Source organism: Salmo salar, chromosome ssa12 (genome assembly GCF_905237065.1).
Source record: "Salmo salar chromosome ssa12, Ssal_v3.1, whole genome shotgun sequence".
NCBI classification, from domain to species: domain Eukaryota; kingdom Metazoa; phylum Chordata; class Actinopteri; order Salmoniformes; family Salmonidae; genus Salmo; species Salmo salar.
The window spans coordinates 77,131,363-77,143,071 of NC_059453.1; the positions used below are offsets into that span (position 1 = coordinate 77,131,363).

General features: G+C 43.3%; 1 protein-coding gene across 1 annotated transcript; it reads right to left on the bottom strand.

Moving 5' to 3' along the window:
• Nucleotides 1-477: 477 nt before the first annotated feature.
• Nucleotides 478-5,468, bottom strand: LOC106565820 (dolichyl-diphosphooligosaccharide--protein glycosyltransferase subunit 1). The gene is made up of 10 exons (XM_014133383.2): nt 5,088-5,468; nt 4,359-4,423; nt 3,542-3,848; nt 3,178-3,387; nt 2,866-3,058; nt 2,635-2,734; nt 2,413-2,551; nt 1,995-2,114; nt 1,622-1,867; nt 478-1,523 (listed from the first exon to the last, which is right to left on the bottom strand). The coding sequence occupies exons 1-10, from the start codon at nt 5,331-5,333 to the stop codon at nt 1,341-1,343; spliced, it is 1,809 nt and encodes a 602-aa protein (XP_013988858.2). The 5' UTR covers nt 5,334-5,468; the 3' UTR covers nt 478-1,340.
• Nucleotides 5,469-11,709: the final 6,241 nt, after the last annotated feature.

An 11,709-nucleotide genomic window follows, 5' to 3' on the forward strand; every position in this document is an offset into this window, starting at 1 on the left:
CAATTTTTCCCCATGAGTAAAAGAGAATCAGTAAGCCACATCTACATGGATCACATTATATGAATTGAGCACCAGTTGTTTTATTTGGGGTTGCTTCCATATTAAAATAAAACAGTGCAAACTTTGTAGGCACTCTCCCTTTCCCAAGTCAAAAGCCTCACTTAACCACCACGGATGAGGAAAATATCTTGAGCAAGAGTGCCCTCGAGTGGTGGAACTAGGTTACTTCCCTAAAGAGTTTTAAAAGTGGAGGAATCATTTGGATTTTAAAACAGTTGTCAGACAATGTTTCAAACTCGGTCCTAGGTCCTGTGTGGCTTAGTTGGTAGAGCATGGCGGTTGCAACGCCAGGGTTGTGGGTTCGATTCCCACGGGGGACCAGTACGGAGAAGAAAAAAATGTATGAAATGTATGCATTCACTACTGTAAGTCGCTCTGGATAAGCGCATCTGCTAAATTACTAAAATGTAAACTTGGTTCATTTTCCCACATTTCATTTACTAACGATACAGGTTCACATACATTATCACTCAGCGTCTTCGACTGCCCCATACACACGGCCTATTCTCATGCATTCACTAAAACTATCAAAGAAAATATACCATTTACAAAGAGAAATTATACAAAATGTTAAAAAATATTACAGAGGGACAATGACAAACTTAACATGAAAATGGTAACCTTTTGGATTGGGGTCCACACCGTTTCAGAGCTTCAACTTTGTTCAAATATAACAGCCAGGGGGAAGTAACAAGAGTTCGTAACTGCAAAGAATATGACGAAGACATTTAGAGACTGTTTGACTCACAAGGGATCCATCCCTTATTTCAGGGGCACTGATGACTACTCCACCCTTAAGAGAGCACAGGTTGGAGGGACTCAAAGGAGTATAGACACGGGAGAGATGTGACATGAAAACCCTTAAGAGTAACACCAAAAAATATTTATCACCAACAACCATTCACAAAAGGTTAAAAAAAAAAATGTATATACACAAAAGATTCCAAATTTAAACATGAAAATTCTGCATTTACTCTGAGGAACAACAGAGCTCTTCCACACAATTTAACTTAGACTGCCATGTAAGTTGTGACGCAAGCGTTCCCTGTGGTGTTAAGCATAACGCTGTTGTGTTTCTAGCGAGGCACAAAGGCACAAGTGTTTGCATGCACCTACAGGTTCCTTTAGTGTGTGTACTTTGTGGGATGGTCAATGAGCTTACGGGGGAATGTGTGCAAAGGTAAATATTTCTTATTTTATAATAACTGCAGGGCCGGATCAACAGATGTGTAGTTGGGGCAGCACGTGTGTTTTGTACACTGACATGTGTATAGTGGTGTTTACAGGGTGTCCAGCAGACTGTCGATGCGGGTCACCAGCTCCAGTCTCTTGCTAGAGAGGGTCTTCTCGTTGTCGACGTAGGCCTCCTTCTTAACCTTGCCTGCCACCAGGCGCTCAGCCTCCTGCCAGGAGCGACACACCAGCTCCTTCACCTGGCCGTCCAGCTTCTGCACCTCACCCACCTGTTGACAAACATGTGAGGTTCAACACAGTATATGCACACAGGTAGGTATAAACTGTACACACACCAAACACTATACACACAATTGAATACACACACCTTATCTGCGAGGTCGGAGCCCTCTGCTTTAAGGCGGGCCTGCAGGGAGCTGATGTCGTTGGTGAGGGTGCGGTGGTCGGCCTCCAGGGTCTTGCGGCCGCTGTTCAGGGCCCCTGTGTCTCGAGATTGCTTATAGCGATTCACCACCTCGTCCATGTGGCGGTACAGCCCTAAACGCTTGTTGACCAGGGTCAGGACCTGCTCTGTGATGGAGGACACCTTCATACGAACCTCTGCAGCAGGGTCCTGAAACGAGGGGGACGGACGGACGAGACACTCAGCATGTGCATACAGGAAAAAGGAGATAAACATAGAAGGGGGTGATGTGGAGAGTACAAGTGCACTATTAAAGAGACTGAGGAGGAGTATGTACCTTAGTGATGGAGAAGTCCAGGCGCACATAGATGATGACAGTGAAGAAGAGGATGTAGAAGGCCCCCACCACCAACAGGGGCTCCTGCAGCATCAGGACCTTATTGAAGGTATAATGCACCTGGGGGATGAGACAGACACTGAGGAACTCACACCATCAATTGGGAACCTTACATAGTATCTAAAGCATTTCTCTGAAAGGGTTTGCAGATGTAAAGCATGCATCTTGATTGTTTAATTGTTTTTTATTTCAGTGGCATAACTCAAGCCATTGCTTATAATAATAATAATCCTGTCCCCGTAATGGCACTCTGGTTTTCCAGATGCAGTGAAACCAAAGACAAACTGCCTTCCTTTCTCCCCTGAACCCCCCCCCCTAAAGTCTCTGTTCCCTCCTCCACTAGGGGCTTGCAGCTCACCACTACGTCCTGGATGTGCTGCTCCACCAGGTTGTTTTTAGACGCCACCAGCACGGGACGGCCAAAGGTGTCTAGGTAAGTGTAGTGCAGCTGGTCTGGAATACGGTCAATGGGGTAGGGGGTTTCCACATGGATGTTCCTGAGAGGAAGAGACATGGATCAATAGAATGAAACAGGAGATCTATGCATTTCCACAGTTAAATACACATCATGCATACTCACCTGGCGCCTTCTGGCAGTATGAGTTTAACAGTGAGGGAGTCGATGACCTGGTCATCATATACATGGTCAACCAGCCTCATCTTCAGAGCGTACTGATCCCCTGAGGACCATAGGAATATTTTAATTAGCATATTCTTTTTTTTTTAGCTTTCAGTTAGGCCATTTCTCTTTAAAAAGAGTTCTGGTTATAAACAGTTATCGTAATCTGGTAATCTAGTCATCTTAACTCACCCAGGGTGTAGAGGTACTCGTAGCTGGGCAGATTGTAGCCAATAATGTAGTGGGTTTTCCAGCCACCAAACAGGGGGAAGCGGGGCCTAACCTCCACCTCCACAGAGTCTTCCAGAATCTGGAGGTGGGAGGTGGAGATGTTGCCAATCTCATCCCGGTAGTACACATCCTGTGCTGAGGCAGGAAGGATGGTCTTTGTGAGAAAGAGGAGATGTAGTTATTATACAATCTTTACAAGTCACCTTTGAGAGCATGATTTGCAAATGCAACAATATTCCACTGCAATAAAAGTGTCTTTAAAAATCAACACACCTTAAAGGATTTGACTGATGAGATGCCACTGTCAGACTGGCGCTGGTAGTCATAACGGGAGAAAGGCCCTTTCAGGAATGCCCCTGTGTGCCTCATGTCGATGGTCTCTTCCACAGCAATGTTTCCCCAATGAGAGACTTCAATGATGCGGGTGATGCTGCTAATGGTGAGGAAGGGGGTGTTGTTCTCATAATGGACCTTCAGGGCATCCTAAAAAGAACGAGAAACAAAGAAATATCAAAACTTCTCTTCCAAATATGAATCTACTAGGCCAATGTTTGCTATTGAGCTGGCCCAACAGTGTTCAGACCATTCAACAACAGATCAATGCATCTCAAACCCAGGGCCCTCAGAGACATTATACCTCACTGAATGGGGCGACATCACGGAAGGGGCCGTACTCAATGGCCTCATCACTCTTGCTGGGGTTGCCCAGCTTGGTGTAGCTCTCCACAGTCTTAGAGGCAAGGCGGACACGGGTGGTCTGGCTGCGGGTGGGGTATGGAGAGTACAGGTAGTGGTTGCCCTGGAACACCACCAGCTGACGCTCATCCTGGGTGATGTGGGTGGGAAAGGGCCTCAGAATGTGGCTCAGGACTGTCTCCACCTTCACTCGCAGCTTAGCGCCAACGCCCAGACTGGAGGGTAACTGCACCTTGTAGAACTCCCCACTGTAAGAGGTTAGCAGACAGGAGAGGGGTCAGGTCAGTGGAAACCAGCACCAACATATGGCTTTAAAAAACAAGGGGACAAACTAAAACAGTGACAGAAACGCCACTGAAAAAAAAGGGTGAAGTTTAACATGGTGAAAATGTGCATATCTAGAAACTTTATAGTCTAATGCTTGACAATGGATAAGTAACATAACCTTACCCTTTGAACACACCGACTGCATCATGGCATTTTGGTACACCAGAATTACATTCATTTCCAATGAAAAGTTGTGTTTGCCTTGCAGCATTGCATTGCAGAGGCAGTTGCAGTGCGTTCAGTGTGGTGCATACGTATGGCGTGAAACTGTATGCGTAAATGGCTTGACAGAAATGGTAGCAGAAGGTGAATGTTGAACTTTTGTTGCACACATATCCAGATGATGCTGCATACTATTTTGTGCAAAAACGCTGTCGGTGTGTTCGAAGCGTTAGTGAACAGGGATGCACCAGCAATTATAGACCTCTCACCTTTGGCCTTGGATCATTGTCTGCTTGAGCTCAAGTATGCCATCCTCCTCTTCATCACCCTTCACCTGGCAAAGACACACATGTTTACATGTCTGTCCAATCCGGTACAATTCAACTCTTATTACTGCAACTGGACCTGATATTTATTCATTATAGATAGGAATGAGTTTGAGTATGTTGCGTTGTGACTGTAGTTAGTATTCATTCCCCACGGCTACGGGTGGTGTGCACACAATCACTGATAGCACACACAAATCTTAATTTACTAAACATTATCTTACATAATCAAAGGTCCCGAAATCATGCACACAAAATGAGCTATTCAGAATATAGATAAGACACGGAAATAACTCCCCTCAGCGGATACGTGTCATTCCTGACAGAACGAGTGCTGCGGAAAGGCACTTTTAATTTTTTTTTATTTTTTAAGCGCACTCGTTAGCCCATTCAAACAGTTCCACGCCACAATCACATAATTCACTTTTTTTTCTACAGCCTTGCATTGTTAGCTAGATCGGCCATTTAGCAAAATACATTTGATAGATAGCAAGTCGCTATCTAGAAAGTAGTAAGTTAGTTTCTTTGCCTTGACTGGGCGCTGCAGGACAAATATGTGCATGCTATTGCTAGCTAGGTTAACTACCTAGCCTGTGACCTATAATCATTTTTTAGGTAACTACCTGGAGAAAAATGTTTGGTTTACAGCGAATGCATTCCTAAGTCACTTACCGATGCTCCGACGTACGCAAGGTTGGGGGCCAAGTCGGGCTCTACTGCCAAGATAAAGCTATGTACCGCCGAGTCTCCCTGGTTTGACAGAAGAATCTCTGCAGTTATCTTAGCAAGGTGCGTGCTCAGGTCCACTGTTCGTTTCACCTCTTCGTTCAGCAGCCCGTCGGCAGCTACTCGATAACACAGTCCGGTGAGAAAAAGCAGACAAGTGGGAACTGTGCAGAAGGGTATGCTTCGCGCCATTGTTATAGAATTAAACAGTATGTATAGTTGAAGCTAGAGAAAGGGGAAAAATAAAATAAAAATGCCGCGCGCCGCTTTAGGATCGAAGTTGCAGCCGAATGGATGACGCTTAATTCATTTCTCACGTAATGGCGTAAACTTCTTCTTCTGTCGATTTTATGACAGACTACAACCAAAACATGTGTTTTGCCGCCACCAACTGGACGGGTTTAAACCAAAAAAAAGGTAAAATTAAAATCCATAACTAACTTAATCCACCCAAATAAAAATAGTACATTGACAAAACAAAACAAATCTCCATGTAACTCCTTCGCCGAGAAATCTTTCAGCCCAAGGAACCGCTCTGCCGCATCTACAATGATTTCTATCTTCCTGGACCTTCTCTCCACCTTGGCAGGGCAATTAATCACCATAGCTATAAAGGCCACCTTCTTAACCTTTAAAATGTCAGGATCCTGCTCGTGAAATGTAAGCCCTGCAGCCTGCAGTGAAAGACTATCCACCACCATGGACTCTTCAGGTGAACCATTCAAACCCTCAACCCTTTAACAGCTGCTGCATATGAAATGCTCTGGACTGCCCTGACTTTGGCCACCTCATTGTCTTTCACCCTTGTGGGGCATTCGAAAGACGTGGCTTCATGGTTCCCACCACAATTGCAACATGTCACATTTTCATCACTTTTATAACACAATATGATATTTTCCACAACTTGGACATCTCAGGTTCTCCCGTATGCAAACACTTGAAACATGACCAAAAGCTTTAGAATAATCACATTGCATTGGTCTTTGGATAAATAACCTGACTCTGTAGTTAATATACCCAAACTGCACTTGAATAGGGAGAGACTCCATATCAAAAACAAAAGAACAGATAGACTCTTCTCTTTTTCTTAATTCACCACATGATTCAGCCGACGTGCATCAATCACTCCAGGAATATACACCAATGACCTGAATGGTCAGTAGTGGAAAGACATAGGAAGAAAAGAGGTCATGAAACTGAAAGCAGTGGAGTGTCTAGTAAAGAAAGCATAAAGAGGGCCAAGGTAGGATGCAAGAGTAAAGATGTGTTGTAGAAAGTGGTGAGTGTTTGATGAGACCACAGGGCCTCATTTAAAATCAAACTAGCCAGGTTCATTGGAAAAGGTAGATTGCTAATATTTTGTGGTAGTCAGGCTCAGCAAGGGAAGATTCTGCAAATGGAAAAGCTTCATGGGAAGAAGATTAAAAACCAACACCCTGGTGCTTATGCTAGGTTGATGGGAGTCATCACTGGGGGTCACAATATCTACAGTATGTCCACAGATGATATTTAAGAAAATGTGAATGGAGGAAGAGTGATTGAGGTCAAAAGGTTGATCAGTAGAGAAGAGGGTCAAAGAAGGTACATAGTGCAGCATTTGGTTGATGCCAGGTGCAGAGAGAGGCTAGAGGCTCAGAAATATAAAAGCAGTCATGATGTATTGTATGCAGAGGCTGTAAGACAGATTGGTAGAACTACAGTACAGTCTGATGGAGCTTCCATTGCTGCTCCTGTACTAAGTGAACCTACTGTTGGAGCTGGTGCTTCTGCTGGTCCTGGCATGGTTTCGAGACCTGTTCATAAATCTTGGGATCATGAATGTGCTGTGTAAAAAGAAACTTTGACAGTAACATCTGTTACCCCCAATAACTATTTTGCCGTATCCACTATAACCTTCAACCTGGCATTTCTGCGTTCCATAACCTGAGCCGTGTTGTTAACCGTACCAATGAAAGTTAGGAAGTTAACTTTATTGACTATCAATGGTTGTTGACATGCTAAATAATTCTAAGGGTGGATTGTTTCAGCATGATATAGATCAAATGTAACGGATTGGGGGGGTAGAAGTTAGTAGGGAATTATTTGGTTTTTAATTGTATTTTCGTAGTGGTTCAGAATTTGGCAGACCATGATTGATCGCACACTCCAGCACAGTAGGTGGCGACATGCACCTTACACGTTTGTTTGCGGACCGCCATGATATCATAGAAGAAGAAGAACGGTGTAAACTGGTCCAAAGATGCTGTTCCGAAGAAAAAACGGCAGAGGGAGCCATTGTTCTTTTCTCTCTTTTTTTGCAAAGCGTCTCTCTCCAGTAACGCATTAATCTGTATGTAGCTACAACCTAACCTTACTTGTGAATGACCAGAATAGAGATGGAATATGTTCGCCCCCAGTTACTTCAAATGGTTATCATGGATGGCATTGTTCCTGTACCCAATCATAGCCTAGGCAGCCGATAATGCATATCTAGCATTCCCGTTCGTGGACCGGTTCTTACATAAAGCATTAAGGCTGCAAAGGCAGCATGGATCATCGTCCAAAACATACATCTCCTTCTCATAAAACACGTTTGAATTTTCTAAATAGTTTTCATTGGGAAGGCAGAAGACAGAACACATAATCCTACTAATTACTACACGTGCTTAATTACATCACTTTTGTTTTGAGCCGACTACGCCGTTGGCTTTGAACGGGGTACCTGGCTTATACCCGGGTGGCAGCCCGGTTCCAAATCGAATGCAATCAATTTTCAACGGATGCAAAACACGACTACAGGGACTCGTCGAACCGTCTCATTGACCACTCAAAACCCTCCCACAAGGCCTGAAAACTAGCCCAATTTTTTTCTCACATTTATCCAACAAGTGTCTCTATAATGACAATCTAAATACAACTGATAAAATTGCTTTACCTTGCTCTCTGCATTTCTCCCTTTGTTATGGTTCATCACACCAATGGATTTATTCTGAACTATGGTGATTGATAGTAAATGGTTAAGACATAGGCATATGTTTTCTTTAGAAAACATTATTGTGAAATTGTGTTAACACTATGTTAAAATTGTGAAATACTGTTAATACAAGTCACATTGTTCTAAAATAATCATATTATAAACTGGAGTATAAAAATCGAAAAGCCCCAACAGTTTGCTTTTTGGCTTCTTTTATATATGTCCGAGGGTTTATAGCATGGCTTTTGATGATCCTTGGTTGGGGTCTGAGCAGATTATTTGTTGCGATTGCAAATGCAAAACAAATGGTGGTCCGATAGTCCAGGATTATGAGGAAAAACATTTAGATCCAAAATATTTATTCCACGGGACAAAGCTAGATCCAAGGTATGGCTGTGGCATTGAGTAGGTCTCGAGACATGTTGGACAAAATCCACTGAGTCGATGATGGCCCCGAAAGCCTTTTGGAGTGGGTCTGGGGACTTTTCCATGTGAATATTAAAGTCACCAAAAAATAGAATATTATATTCCTTAACTACATGTACTCCCTGTTCACCCATGGCTGCGTGCCACGCACATCTCCAACTCAATCATCAAGTTTGCTGACAACACGTCAGTGGTAGGCCTGATTACCAACAACGACAAGTAAGCCTACAGGGAGGTTAGAGCACTGGCAGAGTGGTGCTAGGAAAATACTCTCCCTAAATGTCAACAAAACAAAGGAGTTGATCATGGATGACAGGAGACAGAAGAGGGAGCACAACCCCATCTTCATCGACGGGGCCGCAGTGGATAGGGTCAAAAGAGTCAAGTTCCTCGGAGTGCTAATCACTGAGGTCCTAAAATGGTCTCACCACACTGACACCATGGTGAAGAAACTGCAACAGCGCCTCTACAACCTCAGGCGGCTGATGAAATTTGGCATGACAGAGACAGTACAGGTGCATCAGAGCCAATGAGAGACTAAAAAACTGCTTCCATAACCAGACCATCAGACTGTTGAACAGCCATCACTAGCCGTCTACCAAGTGATGCACACTCACTCACACAGAACACAAGCACAAGCCAGGCACGCACCTGCATAACCACGGGAAGTAGGGGTGTAGATGAAGGGGTTAAAGAATGATTTTTAAGCCATGAAACAATTGAGACATGGATTGTGTGTGTGCCATGGGTAAGGGTAAGGCAAAATATTTAAGTGCCTTTGAACAGGGTATGGTTGTCAATGCCAGGCGCAGCGGTTTGTGTCAAGAACTGCAACACTGCTGGGTTTTTCACACTCAACAGTTTGGACATCCAGCCAACTTGACACAACTGTGGGATTCAACATGGGCCACCATCCCAGTGAATGCTTTCAACACCTTGTAGTCCATGCCTGACAAATTGAGGCTGTTATGAGGACAGCTCTACATACAGCTTTTGTCATTGCTGTTCTGAACCCACTGCCCCCAAGTCGTTGTGACGTCGCCAAGTTCGCCTCCCCCCACCCCTTCCCCGTCCATTGCCCTGTATGGAGGTCACATGTGTCCTTTTCCAGTCTGCCTTGTACTGAGATTGCATAATGAAACATACATGGCTTGAAATGCGATCACCGGTCAAATGTGTGTAGCAAGCTACTTAGTTTAATTATCAACAGCACTGCCACAGCAGCATAACATTTGATTAACACTGGAAAACACTTGATATACATCATCATCAATATTTGGTCTGGTTGGCTGATAGCCTACGAGCAGCAGCACTTCATAATGTCTTTCCTTATAGAATCATAGCCGCAGGAAGGGTGCTGGAGGTGCTGCAGCACCCCTGATCAATTGAAATCAATTTTACCCCTGATCAATTGAAATACATTTGCCAAAGGTAAAGAATTACTGCTTTGTGTTCAGAAATAAAATAAATAATTCAGAATAGTCTACTACACCATGAGTGAAAAAATTACCTAGCTGCAGATTATGTGTAGCCTACAGTCGGTAATGCTCGGCAAATCTGTCAGTGAACAGCATGCAGACAAAACAGGTCTTTCGCAATATTTCAAATACAATTGCGGGAAAACACAGGTTGGAAAGCAAGCAAGTGAGTGAGCTGCGCATCATTGGGTGAGTCAGTGAAACTGGAAAGCTTTTTTAGGACTATAATGTCCTCCTCATATTGTACAATGTGTCTCTACACACCTTTTCCCCCGATGTTAGTCATGTCAGGAAACACTAACTAGCTTCCTTGCAATTTGTGATGAGTGAGTGTGTTGTTGCAGAAATAAATGGGCCTTTGCTACAGAGGCAGTTAGTACCCACCGGTCACACACTGGTTGAATCAACGTTGTTTCCACGTCATCTCAATGAAATTAAGTTGAACCAACATTGAATTGACGTCTGTTCCCAGTGGGGTTATGAATTGAGATATTAATGATGAAACTCCATTTAATTTTTCAAGGGTGGGATGGGGTTATTTCATTTTGAGCACCTGCTTCCTGAAAGGTCTGTGCATGGCCCTGACACAAGCTATCACACACACACACACACCTCATACTCACAAATGCACTCGCATATACACTCACACAGCAAAAGCTCAGTATTGAGGAGTAGTGAACTACATTCAACTTTACTGAACAAAAATATAAATGCAACGTTCAACAATTTCAAAGATTTGACTGAGTTACAATTAATATAAGGAAATCAGTCAGTTTAAATAAATAAATGAGGCCCTAATCTATGGATTTCACATAACTGGGCAGGGTGCAGCCATGGGTGCACCCACTGGGGAGGCAGGCCCCGCCAATCAGAATTAGTTTTTCCCCACAAAAGGGCTTTATTACAGACAGAAATACTCCTCAGCTCATGAAACATGGGACCAACACTTTAAATGTTGTTTATATTTTGTTCAGTGTACGTTTATTTTTGATACTTAAGTACATTTCAAACCAAATACATTTAGACTTTTACTCAAGTAGTATTTGACTGGGTGACTCAGTATCTTTACTTTTACTCAAGTATGACAATTTTATACTTTTTCCACCACTGGTTAAAAGGGCAGTGCCAGAGGACCTGAGGGACCTACTGGGTACATAACTTACAAGCATGTCTGACATGTATTGGGGTGCACAATTGTGGATTGATTTAAAAAACAATAGAATAATCTTAACATTCATTCTAAAACTCTCAGGCACCAGTGCAGAGACCTTAAAACTGGTGTAATGTGTGCTCTCCGTTTGGTCTTGGTCAGTACCCGTGCTGTTGTATTCTGTATGTTTTACAGTTGACTAATGGCTTTCTTGCGTAGACCAGACAGGATAGCCTTACAGTACTCAAGCCTGCTTGTCATAAAAGCATGGATGAGTCTCTTTGTATCAGCCTGAGAGAGAAACGGCCGCACCTTGGCAATGTTCCTCAGGTAGTAAAAAGCTATTTTGGTCGCATTCCTAATGAGTGATTTAAAATAGAGTTCAGAATCTAAAATAACACTTAGGTTTTTTACCTGGTGTTTTATCTTTATTGCCTGTGTATTAAAATGTGCGGACAGATTCTCTCTCTGTGATTTCGCTTCAACAATAAGTACCTAGGTCTTGTCTTGATTTAGCTGGAGGAAGTTGTGAGCCATCCAAGTATTTAAACCACTAATACA

What these genes read in the sequence shown, in the direction of transcription:
- LOC106565820 (XM_014133383.2), bottom strand. Translation starts at nt 5,333, where the DNA reads ATGGCGCGAAGCATACCCTTCTGCACAGTTCCCACTTGTCTGCTTTTT. An exon ending in ACAATGATCCAAGGCCAAAG is followed by an intron (nt 3,849 to 4,358) that starts GTGAGAGGTCTA and finishes AACCTCTTACAG; the next exon opens with TGGGGAGTTCTACAAGGTGC. An exon ending in CGAGTACCTCTACACCCTGG is followed by an intron (nt 2,735 to 2,865) that starts GTGAGTTAAGAT and finishes TATGGTCCTCAG; the next exon opens with GGGATCAGTACGCTCTGAAG.